This window comes from Ptychodera flava, unplaced genomic scaffold (genome assembly GCF_041260155.1).
Source record: "Ptychodera flava strain L36383 unplaced genomic scaffold, AS_Pfla_20210202 Scaffold_34__1_contigs__length_2629520_pilon, whole genome shotgun sequence".
Taxonomy (NCBI): domain Eukaryota; kingdom Metazoa; phylum Hemichordata; class Enteropneusta; family Ptychoderidae; genus Ptychodera; species Ptychodera flava.
The window spans coordinates 1,218,219-1,239,894 of NW_027248356.1; the positions used below are offsets into that span (position 1 = coordinate 1,218,219).

A 21,676-nucleotide genomic window follows, 5' to 3' on the forward strand; every position below is an offset into this window, starting at 1 on the left:
TTCATTTATTTGCATTGCAGTGAGTTACATTTTAATGTGCCTACTTTGCTTCAAGTGTCTTATGAAGAGAATCTTCGATTTTGCTCATAGATGCCTCACTTTTCATTCACTCCACCATTTTTACTACAAAACAGTTTTGCACACAGAACAATAATATTGTTCATATCTGTGAATACACATTAGCAAATGATAAGAAGTATTTACAGCACTATTAAAGGCTTAATTTGAACTATTCTGCTTCTCTGTTCTCATTTCAGTTGCCGTTGATTTTGCATTACATTTCATAAAGTAATGAATGGTCTTGTTTCAGATTAGCCATCTGGGATTGCCATTTTACGCCGTGTGTTCATTACACTAGAAACCAAATTAACTCACAGAGCCAATGGCATATTTGAAAACAATTTTGCTTTCCGTACCATTTAAAATGCCTGAAGAAGTTACTCCCATGACGGGTAGAAATGATTGAATTTAAGAGTAGCTTTTTAAATGGCCTCTGAAAACCAAAGTACTTTCCATAGTAATAACAGGTTGCAGCTCACCTACATCTGAAGCACTGCTTGAAGATAGTACTACACATAGTGTAAGGCAGCTAATCTATATCTAAAACATTGATGTACAGCCCTACCTTAGTGTAAGGCACCAATTTACTTTTTATTTAGGTACTGAGTTCAAGATCAAATATTTAATGCCTTTTCTGTTATCTTTATGTCTAAAGAAATCAACTTTACTTTTCCTAACAGCTCTATATTTCATTTTTACAGAAACTGGATTCTAGGTTTACCAGTCCAGAGAAAAAGGAAGATTTCAGTACAGTAGATGAGGTAGTGTACCTACCGTCAAAATATTTACATCATTTTGAACAAACATTTTTTTTAAATTAAGCATGTTTAGCAATGTTTTAAGCAACTTTATAAATGACTCACACTGCCTTAGGGAAAAAAAGTTGTCGGAAAGTGGCTTTGTTGACTCTTAAACAGTAAATCAAATGTAGCATATGTCATCGATATGGAAATATACCGGTACGTAGTGGGACTAAGTAATACCTCGCAAACTACATTCCCACTGTGGCTAGTTGACTAATTTTTATTTCCATGCTATGCCCAAGTTTTTAATGCTTTTGGTTTGCCAAGCATGGTGGCATAACACTACTGTTATGACAGTTGCAAGAATAAATCATGCTACAGTGACAAAGCCTACATGAAAGGTATAGAATGTTATTCATTCACCAAGCTGTGAAAATGCCATCTCTTTTCACCCCATCTGTCAGTTCAATGAGAAATATCATAAAATAAATACTTTTCTATAGAAGTTTTGACAAGAACGATAAATAACAACACAACAGAAAATAATAATACACAGTTGCACCAATGTGGCTTCTACTTTTGTGTTCCAATGGGCACTTATAGATCACAGGGGCCATTCTGATGTCCAAACAGATAAATTGCAAGAGTGACAACAAAATTACTGTAATTTCAGACATTGTGTAAATGTTTGTCAGTATGTTTCGCACAGATAGGATTTAGTAGACTATCGACAGTCCCTTGTACCTTTTCTGTCATGATGTTGTGTCTTGAACGTGACAGTGTGGGGAATTGTAAGCGTAGCGCTGGGCGTTCTGAAAGCATATATTTACAAAGGGGACTGTTGTCTGTTGCAGGACTTTGGTTGCCATTAATCATTCATGAGATATGACTTCGAGAACAGGGCAGAAGCAAGGGAAAAAAATGCATAGAGTTCATATGTGCAAGTGAGGTCATACAGTATGCTAGCCCTACGTACGATGCTGCGTGTTCCCGGCATTATAGAGCAGGAGGCCAAATAACATTGGGAAAACACAGCATTGTATCCAGGGCTTAACAGTTAAATGCATGTCATACATTCACAATTCCATTAAAATTTTTTGAACAACCTTTACAACAATGGCTATCAGATTTGAACATTTTGTTTTTCCTCTAATGTGTTTGCTGTGTTGTAAATTTGATATTAACAAGTAATATAAATCTTATATTTCAGGACGGCAATACATATCTACACATTGCTGCAGGATCTGGTGACATCAACAAAGTAAATGCTGCTATCAAGGCGGGAGTTGATGTGGAATGTAAAAACAAGGTAAGAGAAAAATATTCAAGAGAATATTGTAAATAATGAAAGCTATTTAAACAAAGTTAATTAAGGAGCTAAATGCAATAGTAAAAATTATAAATGGCAATGATTGAGATTGCTGGCTATTTTTAGGGATAGTGCGATCTAACATTATTGTTAATGTTTTTTCTGTAATTCATTTTGACCATGCCCATAGTGTTCATTTACACAAAATAAGAACTAACAAATGCAGTAAAATATTAAACCTTTTCCCTACCCCAGGTTACAAATCCTTCAGCGTACAAGACAATGTATCATCAAATTTATATTGTTTTGGTAATTGATTAAGTTACATTTAAAGGATTACATTAGTCATGGTAATCATACAGCCTGCTTGTTCTAGACATAAATTTAAAGAATTAGTCAAAATTGCATAGAAATTTGCATATACCATTATCATAGAAACATTTTGATGTGATTAGCTCTTGGTGAATTTTTCAATCTTTAATTTCTATTTACATGTATAATGAATGAACATATCTCAAGAGAATTACTGAACCAAATATGATATTACTCAAATACTCAAACTGCTTTATGTATAGGTGAGTTGGGCTTACAGATGTGGACTCATCTGTTTATGTAAAAAATAGATGTTACATGACTGTACATAAATATTGAAGTCACTGAATGTCACCAGACCTCTGATGTAGTTTGGCTTTTTTTGGTCAAATGATGCTGCTGGTAAGATAAGTGTGCCATACCACGTATAATGGCTGTTTTACATGTTCAACAACCTTATGTCATGTATCAAAAACTGAATGTCCTGATTTTGATTGGCCCTGAGAGGTACATTAGTCACACTAAAGTTAAGCATGAAATTTATATGTGCAACCTATTTGCATATTTTAATGATTTTCTGGAACTAGGCAATTTATGAATGCCGGCAGAATGTACTAAATTTAATGGATCCAAACAGGTCATACTCAGACTAAATCATGAAGAACACAATTACTCATTTTACAAGAACCTCAGAGACATATTAGCTCTAAGTAGGATAGGTTAGGTCAATAGGTAAATGAATATGGCATTTGAATTACTAGCTTATTTCTATATTTAATGAAATTATGTAATATGGCCAGACATCAAACTTGAATGTACTGAAATTTATCAGATTTCTCAGTCTAACAGGCCATACGTGGTAACACTAGCTGAAAGTTTTATGATCAAGACAGATAATAATGTAATTTGCATATTTTGATGACTTTATGTAATGGAGTCATGTATAAAACTGAATGCCTAGATTTAGATCACACTTCTCTAGGTTTTGCTAAGAGTAAAATATATGTGACACTGCATAGTAATTTGGTAACATAATTAATGCTTTCTCATGATTAAGCCATAAATAAAACCTGAGTTTGGAATTTAAGGAGACTTGCAGAGACTGACCTCCTGATAAGTCATTTGACGATTTGATGAGTATTTGTGATAGCCACATAACAACACAAAGAGGGCTCCCTTTGACTTTATATAGCAGATAAACTGCCGCACAAGTGATAGTTGAGTTGAAATTTTTGATAACCTTTAAATACTGATCAATAGCTCATTTGCATATGAATATGTTATGTAATAAAGTTAAAGCAACTCCATATGTCCGTCATACCTAAATTGCTTGTATTTAGTGTTAGATAGTGTGTATCTCAGTCCACCCCAGAACTTCTCATTTGGAGCAGGATGTGTCTGGTATTATGAATTTGATTAGACCATGGGCGATTTTACCTGAGATTCAAGTGTCACTCAACTACTCGTTACACCTGAAATTTTAGCAATCATGCAATGGACATTGGTTATGGTATCTATGTGACACAATGATGACAAAATTGATTTCGTTTCTGACAAAAAGTACAAGCATGCAAAATTGTGCTTGATTGTAACCCCTGGAAATTGTGCTACAGATTTTATTGTCAACATGCCAGTAAACTGACATACGCCACAGATGACTTTGTTTTAAATGTAGTATGTTAACTGTGATCTTATTTTTAGATTAGATGTTACATCAATGCTCTGATGAGACTAGATCATATCATCAAGTACCTTTGAAATTGGCAAATATGACCAAAATATGGCCCTGGCTTATGGCAAGGAAATGAAACATTAGACTGTGTCACTGACAGAGCTGACCCTGTAACAGGTAGTAAGAAAGCTGCAGATTAAATTTGAAGACTTATGTTGGCATCTTTACTTTTTGACAAAATACACATTTTTGAACTTGTTTGTTTACAAAATATGCATTTTCAGTGACGGTGATTAAAAGATAGGTCATGCCAATACAAGTCCATAATTTTGTCTTATTGACTTCAGGCATACTCTTCTGAACTTAAACCAAACTTAAATGTATAAAGTATGGATCACTGAATGATGTAGCTTAGTGTGGACGTACTGAGTTGAACAAGTTGTTCAGTATTCTTCAAAGTGTTTGCTCTCGTTCACTGGCGAATACCATAAAAGGGCCAGATTACCCATGATGCAATTGTACTGCAATTTGGGGATTTGTGGTAGACTGTCGTGTAAGTGTGTTTCATATTATTCTTAGACTACTGGTTAGCCACTGCAAGAAACAGATCTAAGCTGCATGTCATTGCACAATCTCTATAACACTGTAACCATTTACAATGATTTGTTTACCATTGACAAGCACAATGAAGTCGCAGGCAAGAGAGTTCAAACACAACAAATTCAATGACAGTTAGATGCAGGTTGTCATATGAAAATATGGATGTGGGTGTTTCTGCAACAACATTATAATGCTAATATCTGCATTCCTTTTGACATGACAGCATGCACTAGATTATTATAGGGAACCCTATATGACCTACAGACCTTGTATTGGTTTCCCATGGGGACTCTATCCAGTAGTGGAATGTATAACATAAGCACTCACAAATTCTACACAAAAATAATATAATTGTTACATGTTGTCGAGGTAACAGGATTACAGTGTCTTTGTGTTGTACGTTTAACATTTACCACTTTCTGTATGATGGGAAAGACAATTGGTCCTTAATGTCCTATTGATCAAGGTATCCCAAGTTGGACTCATTTATGGAAGAATGCAATTGCTGATTGACTCATGCCACTTGAATAACTTGGGTTTTTAACCCAACCAGCCTTTAGTGTTTGACTCCGTGGATTGGTATTGCAATGATATAAGGATATATTTAAAATCCTTATTTAAATATGAAGCAAGCAATTGCAGTACAATTTTCTGATGTCAGTGGTAATTGTAAAGTTTTTTGTGGTAAAAAGGACAACTACTGCATGCTTACCAAATGGTAACAAGAAAATTTGACTCTTACAGGATGGGGACACAGCCATTATTTTAGCAGCACTATGGGAGCATGTGGACATTGTGAAATGTCTCATTGATGAAGGAGCCAATGTTAATGCAAGTGGTGAGGTAAGTTTTTGTTACGGATATACTTCAATGCCTTGGGAGGTCAGAGTACATGTTTAAGGGTAATATTTCAGTCTTGTTTCCAAAGCTTATATGCTTTCTTGTTATTATTATGTAAATACATATCAATGTCAGGAGCCACTGGCTGCTTAAATGGCACACCCTCATACAGGAACATTTTAGTAGGACCTATATTTCTGAATTACAGTTTCATATGAGGAATGATAAAATCAACTCATCTCTTGTGCTACCTTCAATTTCATGTATATGTTTAAAATGTAGTCATTACTTATTTGATCTGTCATTTATAGATCACATTTATATGTACCAAAGAGAGCTTATATGATAAGTCAACAGGTCATCTGTATGTCTGTATGTACAGTATGTATGTATGAATGTCTATCCACATCAAAATCCACAAAAACCGCAGCACCTAGAATCGTAGTATCTGGTGTACAGTTGAACCCAGGGTTGGAGTTGGGAATTTTTTCAAATGAACAAGCCAGTGTCAAACATATGCAAATGAGGTAAAAAATAAGCAAATTGCTAAAACTACATGACAGCAGGACAGATCAGATTGAAACTTGGTATGCAGGTTTCTTTAGGCATGCTAATTTTGTATGTTTGTATTTGTTGGGTAATCTTTTCCTTTTCTGGTCAAAAATCCCCTGAAATGGCTATCGAATTGCATTGAAACATGGTATGCATAATCCATGGAGTGGCCTCAGTAAGTACATGAATCTTATCAGAATCTTATAACATTCTTGTATGTAAGAAGCATGGTGGGGAGCTTGTGGGAAAAATACTTATCCACAACATGTACTTTTGATAAACATGATGTACCTTCTTTGGTTAGTATTTAGCATACTCATTTTTCAAATAAACAATTAACATGTAATGTAATACTTCATTTTCACTGAAAGGAAATAGCAATGCTCCAGTCTTATTTGATACCTTACATGTTTGATGAATCAAGTTTATCATAATGCAGTTTGAACTATTCTGCAGAAGGGCACTGCATATTCTGTAGAACTTAATTCAGAAAGTGGAATAGGAACACTACTTCTTCTCATCATATTTCTTGTTTACTAACTCGCACCTACATTGTGTTTTTTCATGGAGAAAATAATATTCGGAACATCATTGTGCTTTTAGTAACCTACTCGGTGTATGCTAAACTACTGTTTTACTCATTCATTTCAGATTTCCTCACTTACGTATGTTTAAATTTTTTTTACAATGATACTTTCAATTTCATTCCAATCATAGGTCAAACTTATTGTTAATTTGTTAAGGTCTATACTTAAACGACTATTTTGAAACAAAATCAGATCTTGTACGTCTCAAATGTTATATGTTTTTACATTTCAAGGGACTGTGCAGCAGAGTAGAATTTTGCTTTCTCTAACATAGTGTAGAGCGTGTTTTAAAGCAAACTAAAAAGCTAATCTGCAACATTAATAATTACACCAAATATACGTATTTTGTCTTTGTTGCAATGACACAGCCTTGGTAATTATGATATTTTGGAAAGATTTGATTAGTGGTTTTTGAGCTATCTGTGCCAATTGTATATGTCTCAATGTTGCTTTTGCTTTGCGTTATCACTAATTGTTATGATGTGTTGTGAATCTTCTGTAGAAAATTGATGAATTGTAAATTTATGTAATTTTGTAATTGGTTAAACAGGATAAGTCTTTCTTTGTAAACAAACTGATTTAAATTTGTGTTTTGTTACCGGTATGCTTTTGACACAGGGAGGATTAGTCATTTTGAGTTGCAAGTGAGTAGAAATACTTGGTAATGTGTGCATCTGGTACTAAGATTTGCACTGTTACCACTTAGTTTTATTAGCGCTGTTGACAATGACATGGAGCTACAAGAAACTACTGTTAAATTGCTTTGAAATTCAGTATGCAGTCTCTTAGGGGTGACCTTAGTAATTTTGGCAGCATTTGCATACTTTGCCCACTTTTGGTAAAAAAATCTCTAAAACTGCATGTACCGTTGCTCTAATATTTGGTATGCTGCAGGGATTACCTAAGTAAGGTTTGTTCCAATTTGACAAAAAACAATCATAATATGAACTTGTTGGGCAATTTTTCCCATAATAAAAGGTTTCTTTTCTGAATACCACTGCTTAGCACCATTCAGGTGAGTTTTAGATTGGTATGTGGAGTTTTAATATTTGAATTTTTGCACAATGTTTCCTGTTTTGGTCAAAACATCTTCCCTGAAACCATTATTTAACTTCTTCAAAACTTAGTTTTGAAGTTCTTTGGATTGTTTTCAGTATGATTTGTGCAAAACATGGTAAAACAAGTCATCGTTGATGACACAGTCCCGCTGGATTAAGGTGTTTGAATTGTATCTGAATTAATTATTAATCTTACTGTTAAAACGGTTCACAGAGAACTTGGTGAAAGATATCGAGTTTCATGGATTCATTACTTACATAATGATGTGAGGACTCAATAGTGCTGATAAAAATTAAAACTGAGAATGTATAGTCAATTTAACTTTCTTTTCTTGTGAAAGGTATTTGATGGATATAAAGAATGTAAACTGCAGGATATTGATTACAAAGCTCTGTATTTCTGATCGCATTATAAGAACTTTGAGAGAAATTCCTGTACACAATGAGTTTTGGGGACAAGAAGCCTCTTAAGGTACATTTCTTTCACTACAGATTCAGACTCTCAATTAGAGGAATTTTTGGAGATCTTGTTTGAGTTTCTATGATACATTTTGTTGCATCACCTTTTAAATCAGAATCTCTATTGACGTCACCAGGTATGAATGATGCACAAGTTATAAATTCTGTACACAAATTAAGATAGTCACGAGGTAAACTGTCAGGGGCATGAAGAGCAAGTGATGTAATTTCAAAGGGCACAGCTTCAAGAGGTTTGTCTGTTAATGTGCAAACTAAATGGTGTAAATGGCTACAAAGCCCAGTCACAGAATCAACAATAACTAGGACTGCATGTCCATTGTACTGGAGGTACCCTTCATCATTTCGACTATGAGAATCAAACAGATAAAAAGACCATTCTGCTTAAATAATGCAATACCATATTCTTTGATAATAAGAATTGCTTGTGAAGAAGTTTGAAAAGCAGTATGAGCAGATTCTAATGAATAGATAACATTATCAATCGTACAGAAATTATCCCCAAAATAAGCTTAACTAAACATGGACATGGTGGTACTACAAGTAAAATGGCACAGTCCAAATGAAAAACTTGTTTTCACATCCGTTGCCTGTAAGTATGCACATGAATCTTTATTATGCCTGTGTGGATACAATTTGTCATACAATGACTTTCCAAGATAAAGAATTGAATCAATGACAGTACTGTCCCAAAAATGTATGTCCAAAATTTTTAAATACGCCAGAGCTATAAGGCTATTTGTCATGCATGTACTGGTACTAGTTGCACTGAGTGAAAATATAGGTGAACCCTGGTGAAGGTTACCAGTAGTAACTTTTTTCATGACTTCCCTTGGAAGTACTGGTGCAGTCTCAGGCACTGGATTTGTTTCAATATCACCTCCCAAAACCAGTAGTAACTTCATATATTGATTACATAATCAAAGTTGGATGATCCATGTTATAGAAAAATACTGTTCCTTTACCATTTTTAAATTTACAGTGAACACAATGAAAACAGCCAATTGATATTCTGTACTGCTGCAGAGAAAGACTCATGAATTTGAGAAGTTGGTCTTGTATCAAAGAACTTTCAAGTTTTTGAAGGAAAATAGATATTTTGTTACAAAAGTAACAGCCCACACTGTGTATTTTACTTTATGACAGTTATTAAGCAGGCAGTTTATCTGTATGTCTTTTTGTCTTTTCTACTCTGTTGGCGAAATAAGTCAGTAACTTGTGCTTGGCAAGTGACAAATTATATTACTCCTTGTTTTTTACTCCATACACCTTACTGATGACTCCTTTATGTGTTACTTTTTAGCTCTTTTTATGCTTTGTTTTAGACTTCTTGTTTTTAGCCTTATCTGGCCAGTGACTGGCTTGGCGCGATTGCCAAGTCTCAATCTTATCCCTTATGAAGGGAGGAACTCACGCTTGAGTCTGTTTTTTGTAGTGGTGTCTGTGCTGTAGAATGTATGTGGTATATAATGTTTGTATGTATGTGAAGCCAGACCAGTTACCAATCACAGAAATTTACACCTGCAAAAAATAAAAATAGAAGCATATTGAAATGGCAACTATTTCGAAAATTCATTGTGTCTGCAATTCACACAGTGTGTTGCCATTTAAAGTACTGAACTAAAATTACTATTGACAATTCTTGAGCCCAACTGGGGAAAAGAAGGGTTTATGTATTATTGGATTTTACACAGAAAAACCTACAAATTGTTCAGAAAATATCACAGAGAATTTCCAACACAAAAAGGACAAACGTAATATTATATAATAGAGAGAAACTGTGTCACTGACATTTGTTGCTGATAAGGAATATAAATATTGTTATGTGTATCAAATACGTCATGTAATTTTAGCACGTCAGCCATGCCGGAAATCAGACTTGATTAAATTTCCCCATACAGATTGACAGGTAAAATCTTGCAGTCAGAGCACAAAAATGAATCACTTTTTCAGAAACTTGCAGCACTTTAAAAATTACAAGATTGCTGATGAAATTTCGTCTAGTCTAGTAACGCAATCTGGTTTGGGCTAGCTCATCGCAATCCGATGGCAAGTTGTATTCATACTCGTATGGCCTTAGAAATGCAATCGCCTCTTATGAAAACGAAGATGGAGAGTGCAAAATCACGACTGGAAAAGAATTGAAAACTACCAACTACACATATTTTTTTCTGTATGGGTCATTCTGAAATCCGAAGTTTGTACAGATCACTATATACTGCAGACAGGACCGGTATTTTTGTGATCAGTTTGTTATTAGAAGGAACTCTGCACACCGTCATCACAATCCATTGCGAGCTAGTCTACAGAATAAAAATGAACCAATCACAGCATCCGGTAGGTACGTCAAATGTATGCAGACCAATCACAGGATCCAATAGATAGAACAGTGTATCTCCCCTGAAATTTTTGCCAGTGGTGGCTTATTAGCATAATATTTTACGTAAGTTAACCTATAACCTTCAGATTATTGTAGACACAATACAGTGTTAATGAGAAATGTAACATTCAATTGCAACAGCCTTTCACATATCCACAGACTAAATACCATGGCAATGCTATTGGATCTTGTTAATAAAGTAGTTGCCTTTCTGTCAGAAAAATCAAGTAAAAAGGTACCCACCACAAGAAGCAATGCTGGTAAGATTATTCAGGGATTCTTATCAGGATGAATGAGGACTGCAAACTACTTCAAAACAATCGTCTTTATTTTTTCGTTGGAAAATGTATTCTCTAACTATTGAACAAAGACAAGTAATATCTTTTTCTCAACTTGCTGACCCTCCGTTTCAAGTGATTATAGTTTAAACAAATAAGACTTTGAAACATTGAAGGAAATCAGTCTTCCGCTTGACTGTTTATGCTCACAGGCGAATGAACTTTCCGATCTCCAAAGTCTGGGGCATGGACGTTCGGTAAGCAAAACGCATGATGTATCCTGGGCATGTATCCCATCGTCCATGGTAACCGTGCATCGTCAGCCGATTTGCAAACAGTTGGAAAGAGTAATGGAAAGGGCTAAATGTAAAGCTAAAACCCTTTTTATACAATTCTGGTCCCTGTGCCATAGAGCTAGTACCGAGTTACGAGTAAGAGTTGAAATATACCGGTGAACTCGCTCCCTATTGCAAACGTTCGCACCGAGCTGTGCACAACTTTCTAACACGAAAACAACATCTCCTGCCCGAGGCATGGTTATTCAGAAAAGTCTACCGCGATTTCACAGTTTACAAGTATTAGCAGTTCAAACCACATCGTCTCCTACCTAGTCTGTGTAAGCTTAACTTCCAGTGCTGAAATATTTTCGCGGATCGGACCGCTATACGATAGCCGCGACAGCAGCAAGCTTGAAACAGCCGCCATTTTTTACATCTCTGTACAGGGTATAGGAGTACCTTTGTCCACGGTCCAGACCGTGCTTTGTCCAATAGAAAGGTGGATTTCATAGCGAAAGTAGACTCAGCAACGAAACCTTAGCATTATGAGCGTAGACAAATAGTTGTATAGTACAAGATCGCTGATTGGTACAGACTGGAAGATTCCATTTAGATGAGACTGCATCTAGCTGATCAATTCTGGATACGTTGGAGAAGAGAATATCTACAAAGCCGTCAGCCAAGACCAAAATGGAACAAATCTACAATCAACGTCAAAGAAGGAGACATGGTTCTTTTGAGAGAGAAAGAATACGCAAGAGACAGCTGGCCCCTCGCTCGCATAGTGAAGGCCAACCCAAGCGACGACAACAAAGTACGCAAAGTAGACGTCATGATCTACAAAGATGGCGAACATCGAACCTACCTCAGACCTATTAGACTAGTGAATTAGTTTTGATTGAAAGCACAATTTGAACTCTGTGATTGAATTCAATGAACACTATATACGGAACCTCTCAGTATGAACCCTTTCGTATATACTCTTAGCTTTTAGCATTTATTTAGACCTAAAATATTAGTAGGAATTTATTCTATTTGAAATTTATGATTAGTAAAAATTCAGCTTACCACGCATTTTTAGCCGGGGAGTGTGTTGAATTGACCCTTCGTAACCATTACTAGATTTTCAGAAGATCGCCCTCTATCTTTCTTAGGGCCTCTGACACAGAGGTCAAGAAACTTCTTGGTAAAACATTTAAAAGGTTAACGATTAAATTACACCCAGGCAGACACGTTTTTCTTCCACTGTCTTAAAGCAAGTAGACATGCCACGTGGATCTCACAAACACTCCAGCCAAAAGTAGGACTGTAGGCGCAACGATGTAAGTTGATTTCCTTTTATGACTTTCCAATTATTTAGAGGACCATTTTGAATGCAGTGCTTAGATATTTTTTGTAGAATTTAGTTCTTTTCTTCCGTTTACTTTGAACTTGATTTGCCTCGACTCTCCGATGTAGACAATGAATGACCTTGTATTTTTAATCTCTTTATTTACCAGTTTTCACCGCTTCCTGAATAAATCTACTCTAAACTAAAGCAACGGAGGGTGGATATTTCTTGGAGTGGATGGCAATTAGCGGATACAAAGTAACTGGACTCCACCACAATCATATTTAGAATGTTTACTTTCTGATGTCAAGTGCATAAGTGCACGGCCGGTACTGATGTAGGCGATAGCTTGGCAGACTACATGCTTCGAAACGTGTCAAGAATGTCGGCATTGTTAAACATGTGTTCCGATAGACACCACAGAAACAGTAACTCTGTTGGATTCATATTTATTTAACACGATACTAGATTTTACTCGTGCAGTACAATTTCTATGCGGTTAAGTACATGTTATTGAAATCTTTTCCAAAACCAGTCTGTCTCAAAAAAAGGTCAGGATTTCCCACACGCATTGTCGCCATTCATGTCTCAAAATTAAATAACAGAATTATATGATGTGAAGGAATATTAGTCAAATGAAAATATACCCACCTTTTTATCTGTCACGATTATGTGGCGGTTAAATGTCCTTCACGCATCCATGTATGTACAAGATAGAGTGGGCACATGCCACGTGGGGTAAAATGGGTCAGTATATAGACCTTCGAGGAAAACGTCAGTAACACTTGTTAAAAGTCTTTTTGTTGACAGTCGCCCCCGTAAATATAAAGTCTAAAATCGCCCCTATAAATAATGGTACAGTCCGAAAATTACATCATCAACTACTTTACAGTGACTTCAGATTCGGATTTAGCTCTGAATACCAGACAATGAAGAGTAATTTTGGATTCAGATTTAGAAAATGTAGCTGTGAATATCCAAAAAACGTGAATCTTTGGCCACCAAATTAAGATGTTTCGTGAAAATAAGTAGCGTGCATCAAGAGGCAATAGGGTACTATACTTCTGCTCAGTTATACAATGATCGCTTCAAAGACGACTCTGGAATCGCTGATGACATGTGCACGGACGGACGGAACCTAACCTACTAGTCCTCGCTTCGCGGGACTAACTAGCATAAATGTGAAAAAAGAGGAAATTCTTAGTATTTCATAGGTGAAAGATATTATCTGAGCCTGCTTGTCCTTTTGGTTTGGAATTTGATATGCAGGTTACAATGATTGACCTAAGTCAATTTTATCAAATTGTAGTGAAATTTACATATTTGTATTTTTGGGCAATTCTTCTGTTTTTTAACAAAAAATCTTCCTCTCTGACATTACTTGTCATTTTCTGAATCTTGACTTCAGTAAGTTTGGTACTATTTATAGGTAAAATTTGCAGTTTGGTGGGTTGGGGGGGGGGGTAATCAGTTCCATGTTTTAAATCTGGATTTTGAAATTTCAAAGTAAGTTCTGTGTGGATCATCTATCTGTTTTGTGCAGAAAGTGACGTAATGTACTAAATTGTACTTATGGGCAATTTTTGCTGTTTTGGTACAAAAATTCTAATAATTCTCCTTATCCAAATGCTTTTGTGTGCAGGTTTGTTGAGAATATGATAAAACCTACCAACTATATATATTTTGGGTGACTTTTTCCCGGTTTTGATCAAACTTTACACTTGACAGTTGAGCTATGGCCAGCTGTTTGTACTCAGATAGAGTATGCCAACAGTCACATCAAATACTGTGTGCAAATGATCAGAGGCTGGACTTTCCCGTCTTTATCCCATGTTCATCAGTATTTCCTTAATTGATAAACAATCCACATGTATTTCAATGTGATTGTCTAGAAATACTGTAGCAAAACTAGGAAACTAGGTCCAGATGAGGGTCATACAATGTTATGGGACGATGCAAAAATGTTTGGCCCCATCCTGTCAATTTAGTACAAATTGAGCTACAACCTTTCATGTTCAGCGTCGCTGTCCAAATTGGCTTAACATTTTCACCACCATGTTATAGACCAACCCCATTGTTTTCTGTAGTAAACTTTGGCATGAAACCAGAGAAACAATGTTTGTTCCTAGCAATCTGTATCCTAAATGACTGCATTAAAACTGAAGGCAATAGCTGCAGATGTTGATCCTACAAAAAATAACAATCAAGAGAGGCATTAAGCAATATCAATACCTAATCATAGTAAGTATATTCTGTAATGAACATGCAAGCATTTTTGGTTCATGTATGGCAATGTGATATTTTCATGTAAAGAGCCATTACTCTGATATGTGATACCAGTTTCTTGCAGATCAGTTGAATTTTGACATTTCAAGAGCCAGTACATGGTAAACCTAATTCTAAAGAGCATAACATTCATACTTATGTCTCCTCGTTTATAATACAATCCAATATGGGCATCAGTCACAGACAGGTCTTTGGTACCTTCTTTTTATAATGTTCGTCATATTGACTTCAATTTAGTTACTTCCTCTGACAAGTTCCCAATTGCAAGTGGGGAATATGTCATTGTCAATGACCAAAGTTTTACATACACTCTGGTTTCAAATTAGGTATTACATTTCATGAAGTATCATATTTTGACTGATATTAACTTTTTTCATTGATATCAAAATTTTGGTTTTCTAAAATTCATACCAACATACTTGTGATCATCCTAAAGTTTAGATTCTATGCCATTAGGAACAGACTGCATTAACTTGCATGGTACCTGAAACCCGGGTCCTTGTCTGACCAACTCGGGTGACAAACAGAAGACTTTTAATCCCCAAAGTGTGAATGTTCCATTGTTATGTTTATCTAATCCAGCTGGTGCTATTGTAGTGCCATTATAGGAAAGGCAGGTCTGTGAAATTGATCCTCTGATAACGAAGTAGGTAAGTTGGGTATTCCTAAGTTAATGGAGCTTTCCCGTAATGCTTTTTGATAACATATATTTTAGGTGGTTTATCATGCTATCTTGATAATGAATATTTAAGTTTGAATGTTAAAAACTTAAATAATTCTAATTTACAATCAGGTAAGACTTGTAATCTGACCAAAACAATGTCTTCATCAGTTTTAAGTTTCCATGACCTCCTGGAGCAGCAAACCCGCTAATGTATGTGTAAAGGGCCATTGTGACAGGTTCTGCAAAGTGATTGGATGCAAAGTGATTGGATACATATTTCAATGTAGTAAAGACTACATGTGTTGATTGCTTACAGAAATATGAAAGCTATATTATATAGTTGTTTTATGCATCATGGTGACATTTCATGAACCAAGTCCTAAACTGTTTAGCAGTATGCATCCTTCTAAAATTCTTGGAATGTTTTTTCTCTCTTGGAATCTCCTAGTAACTCATGGCAGTATTATCCAAAGATATTCATCAGCTTGTGCAGATTAAATGTAGAATGAAGTTTCTATAACACAAGCAGTCAATATTTTCAGCGTATTGAGCTTGCGATCTGTCATTGACAACAATGTTCATCAGAATGACAAGAACATAATAATATTGAAAATAAGGAACTTGACGAAGCACTGGCCACTTGTGGTTATCATCATGGACACTTAAACAACAACAGCCTATGATTACTTCATCCTCCCAAACAGGGGATAGTCAAAAAGTCAAGAAATCAACAAAAGGCATGATACACTGCCTTATGCACAAGGTATCTCACAGAAACTCTGCAGATTCTATAGAAAACACAGCATATCCGTTGCTTTCAAACTCCATCAAACTTTACGACACCTTCTGTCTCCAAAGAACAAAACAGCCCCTGAACAGTGATGTGGTACAAATTACAGTGTAAGGATAATGACCAAATTTACATTGGTGACAAAGGTAGCCAACTTAAAACAAGAATAGACGAACATCGGAAATCTGTCAGACATAAGACAATTTCATCAACCTTATCCCAACTTGCACAGCAATTCCATCACGATATCAATTTGAATTCCATTACTTAATCATTGATTCAGCACAGTATGACTTGCCAAAGTAGATCAGAGAAGCCATTAACATTAGACGTCACAATCCACAAATAAACAGGGATGGGGGTCTTGAAATACCCCATATTAACAATCAGTTGATCACACCGCCATCTAGTGGTCAACTATAAATTATTCATTTCTTTTTTGTCATTCTGATAAAGATCGTCGTCAATGAAAGATCAAAAGCTCAATACGCTGAAAAACATTGACTGCTTGTGTTATAGAAACGTTTTTCTACATTGCAGTATTGTTGGGTTCATATCAGAAGTGAACATCCTGAACAGCTTGTGATAGCATATCTGGTCATCACAGCAGTACAGGTTTAAATAGTAGTGGAAGAGCCTGATGCAGCTGTTGGTGATTATGAATATGAAAAGGAACATATTCACATAGAAAAGATCTTCATAAAAGGGTGCAAAATAAAAGCATTCTCATTGTACATGATTTTAGTAATTGATGGATTTGGCATTATTACTTTCAGATGGAATTCACTGCCCTCCACTGTGCTGCTCAAGAAGGGCATGCAGATCTTGTGAAGATTCTTATCAATGCAACAGCAAACTTAGAAGCTCTTACAGAGGTAAGCAAAATCTTACACTGAATTATATCATATGTGTGGAAAGGTAATTTAAACGGGAATTTTAAAATTAGTTTCAAATGCATGTTGTCCATGACATCTGTGTTTTTGAAGCATTATCAATCTCATTATCTGATGGATACTACCATACAGATGTACTGTGAAGCATCTATTTATGGTTAAGTATTCAAATAATTAGATCTCAAAGCAGTCATACATTTTCAATTTTTCTAAAAGCAGTGCCATGGTTTCAGGGACAACTTCAAAAGATTCATGTCCGATAAAAATGTTAATTTTTTAAGTTTTGCACAGCCCCCAGCCCATCCCAATGAAACTCAATTATTGAATGTTGATTACAGGTTCTCATTATTTCCTTACTGTGACACTTCCAAACATATTTATAAATACTCAGGATGGGAGATATTGAAAAAGACAACATTATTCAAATGAAAAACATTGTAAACTTGTAAACTTTCACTGTAAATATATATCACCAATATCAAAGTATCGTCTGCCGCAAAAGGAACAAACATGGGTAATTACTACGCAATTTTATAGAATTCTTAACCAAAACACATTTAAGAGACAATGAATTAAACACGACACTAATGGTACAATTGGAACAAAATAGCAAAACTTAGTATACCTAATTGAGAGCCTTTTGTTTGCAGTGTTTGTTGTTAAGAAATTTGACATTTTAGATTTAAAAGATGAAATGTATCAGACAGATCCCAAACTGTACAAGCTAAAGAAATATTCAGGGTAAAAGAATATTAATAAACTGGAAGTCATGATTTGATATCAAAATCCTTAGAAAGCCAACAAAAATTTTGGAGGGAGATTGAAAGGTTAAAGATAAAATATATTTGAATTAAAACCATACATCAAAACTTGCTCTTTAATTTATCAGGTTTTAATTTTTTCTGTAAAGACGCCCATTCATTGTAAATATCGGACTAAAAGAAAGGACACACACTATGCAAAGAGACGCCATACAAGTAACATGAACGAACAACACAAAGATTGTGGCGTTTTGATTTTTTAATGAAAAATTATGAAATGGCAATGCTTTATAAATCAGGTTGAATACCTTGTCAATGTGTAATGACTCCAGATCTTTCAAGCCGATAAATTGTTGAGGTAATTTTAGTGATTGTGTGAGGCCAGCGAGAAAGGTGATTTTAATATCACTGTCAATCAAACCTGTGCAAGTTAAGTTTTACACAAATCAGCCAGATGAGTTCATCATATGGATTTAGCTTTGCCCTCATCTGCTAAAGTTGACAAAACATTAATGTAATAAAACACATTTCATTTGTCCAAAGATATGTGCAACAGTTTCCTTCTCAATTCATCGTTGGCCAACACTTTTACCTTCCTGCCATAATTTTAGTGACAAAAACTGTAGCCACAGACTACATGTTAGTATAATCGTGAAGAAGAAAATGTATTGTTATCCGGTATTCCATTTTTGGAAATTTTGTCGGCGCCGAAAAGGACCGTTTAGTTCTTTGTTTGGTGGTGGCTCTTACCCTACACCCAACAATGGCAAACTTACATGGTGTAGCAGGCAAATTGGGATACAGTGATTGGACGAGAGAAATCGTTGGACCACAACAGTTTCTTTGCCTCTAAAACTTTGTTTGTCCATGGACCACAGCAATAATAGACTCAGGTGTTTTGACATACTGTAGGATTATTTTATTTTGTCACAGTCATTTAATCTCCAGTACAGAGAAGGGACCATGCTATGGTGAGTACCTTAGCAGCCTCAAGTCACTATCCTGGCAGTGAGTGGTTACTTTGTTTCAGACCCAGCATACTTCTCCTATTTTTTCTGCATGCAATGATCCGTCAAATTGGTAGCTTTTGTCCAAGGAACAAAATGTTCTACTAGTCGAGTCATTTCATTAACAAAAGTCCCTCTCATCATGTTTGTACTCAAAAATGTTATTTAATCTATTTCTATCGAACAGTTCACACTTATATTCAAAATACCCGATCATACAAGTGATGCTAGCTCTTCTTTCAACGCATTTTGTTCATGATTCACATAGCAAATGTATGACATTGCTATGGCTGCAAATGTAATCAACAGTTGCCCACAAATATCATTTCTCAAGCTTATCTCAAATTTATGACTGAAACAAATAGTGCATGAAGCAGCTGCAATAATTGTTGTTGTTGGCCCCTGTGATACTGATGATGTCAGCAACATATTCCCATTAATGTGTGCAAGAGCCATTGACAACCGATGCACTTCCAATGTGCATGTTGCTCAAAGTTCACATGTTTGACAGCAAATCCATGCCTACTTTTGAGAAATGTATCTGTAATTTCTTGTCCAGCTTTTTGCAGTGCATCCAACTTTTCTATTTCCAAACCAAACAAAATACTGTTATACACGAAAATTCTGGTTTGTTTTCTAACTTTCTTCCACCATCTTCTTGGCCACATAAAATTTACATATACTGGTTAGTATGTCAAAATCACAATTAAAAGATGCTTCAAACACCAATATGCAACATACCTGCCCTATTGAATTTTCCCAGATGAGGATCATCTCAATATTTCTAAACCATTTTGCAGTTATTAACAGCTAAACCATTATAAGTGTATTGCTTGATGAGAAGCTCTCTTAAGATGGACGCTGTTGTCAACTTAAAAGTCTACATAATAACTAAATAAACAGAATGCTTGGGACATCAAGGAATTTAAAGTTGACATTTCAGACTTTAGACTCATGAACTGACATGATAGCATTTTTGTGGCAATATTAAGTTTAAGTTTAAGTTTATTTGCAAAGCAATGCTGGGCCTTAGCCCATCGCACAAATAAATTACAAAAATTGACATACAATGAGACGGTTCACAACCACAAAGTTTAGACAGAAACGATTCAAAAAATAGCAAAGACAATTACAATGTGTTTAAATCAGCAAGGAAAATCAAAACACAAAAGTACATGCAACTAGGAAGCTGCCAGACCTAGAAAGTCTTCTCGTTTCTTAAATGCTTTTAAAAGATAGAGTGATAGACAGGATAGAATTTGCTTATTTTGTGAAGCTAGTATTTCTGAAAGTCTGTTCACATAAATATTTAACCTCCATGGTAAAGGAAAGTAAGTAGTTCTGATGTCTTGATAAAGCGGGCAGATAAACACAAAGTGAAATTCATCTTCTAATGCAGTATATTTTCCTCAACTCTACAGTATTCCCAAATTCTTTGTTGAATTGGCAAATTAAGGTGACGACCTTTTTCAATATTAAGTTTATGAGAGAACAACGAAAGTTGGCTAAAATTCTCTTTCTTTCATAGCTCAGAAAATTCAAATACCTCTCTGGTTCAAGTAAGGATTTAAAAGTACAATACAAATTTAGACGCGAAGAACTAGTTATACTAGTATGCCATTCTTGATAACAACAATCCTTCACCCTTTGTGAAAAATTTAACAAAAATAATTCTGTGTTACCAACTTGTTGTTCAAACCATACAATTCCAAAACCATATTTAAAAAGTAAATTTTTAACACGTGTAGCCCATGTAACTTTACCAGATTCATCCAGTTGTTTTAACATAAGGTAACAAGCTTTAGGGTACCTATTATTTCCATTTCAATCAATTTTAACCAATAAGCAATACATCTTTTAAAATAAAAACAACACAATGGATTCCTGCCACATTCACCTAGTACAGCCGCAGTGTTAACACTACTGTTTACACCAGTTAAAAATTTACAAAACTTGATTTGAACACGTTCAATATTCTCCGAGTACTCAAAACCCCATACTTCACTGCCGTAACAAATTGCAGGTACAATGATGGCATCAAATAACTTAAAGGCGCTTTTAATTGACATCCCACCAAGTTTCCTGATTACTAATTGAACAGAAATAAAGCTTTCATGGCCTTGGACACTAAATTCGATTTTGCAGGCGACCATGACAATCTAGAGGATATAAGTAAACCTAAATAGTTGTAATGTTTTACAGTTTCAATTTTTTGCCCACTAAAGAGCCATTTTTCGTACTTTCTCAGTACCACCCATTGCGAAATACAACGATACTTGTTTTCGAAAGATTGACCTCCATTTGCCAATGTAAACAAAATTTCTCCAGTTGATTTATTTTACGTTGTAAATGGATTTGAAGATCAGCCGCATCGGCAATATCATCAGCATACATTAGTAAGCTGACTGACTGAGCATCCTCATTTACATAAATACCACGTGTTTGTTCACTACTCATGTAAGTTTGACAATTCATTAATAAATAAAGAAAACAAAAGTGGGCTTAGCATGCACCCTTGTCTCGTTCCTATAGTGCAATTAAAATACTCTGTCAAACCTTCACTGCATCTCACACAGGATTTCAATTGAGAGTACATTGACCTCAACACTTTCAAGATGTTACCATGAATTCCATATGAAATCAATCTGTGCCACAAGAGGTCGTGGTTGATTCTGTCAAAAGCTTTTGAAAAATCTATAAAAATTACATACAGTCGACCACCCTTTACAGAAAGATATTTTTGTACTAAAGATTGGAGGGTAAAAATATTGTCAATGGTACAATAACCCTTCCTAAAAC

The 21,676-nt window shown here is 35.3% G+C and overlaps 1 protein-coding gene across 1 annotated transcript in view; it reads left to right on the top strand.

Annotated features, from left to right (window-relative positions):
* The window catches only part of LOC139127640 (serine/threonine-protein phosphatase 6 regulatory ankyrin repeat subunit C-like), a 279,840-nt gene that overhangs the window by 74,292 nt on the left and 183,872 nt on the right, over positions 1 to 21,676 (top strand). The window contains exons 3-4 of the mRNA XM_070693555.1: positions 762 to 821; positions 2,014 to 2,112. Coding sequence (XP_070549656.1) covers positions 762 to 821; positions 2,014 to 2,112 — 159 coding nt within the window. The remainder of the gene's footprint in view (positions 1 to 761; positions 822 to 2,013; positions 2,113 to 21,676) is intronic.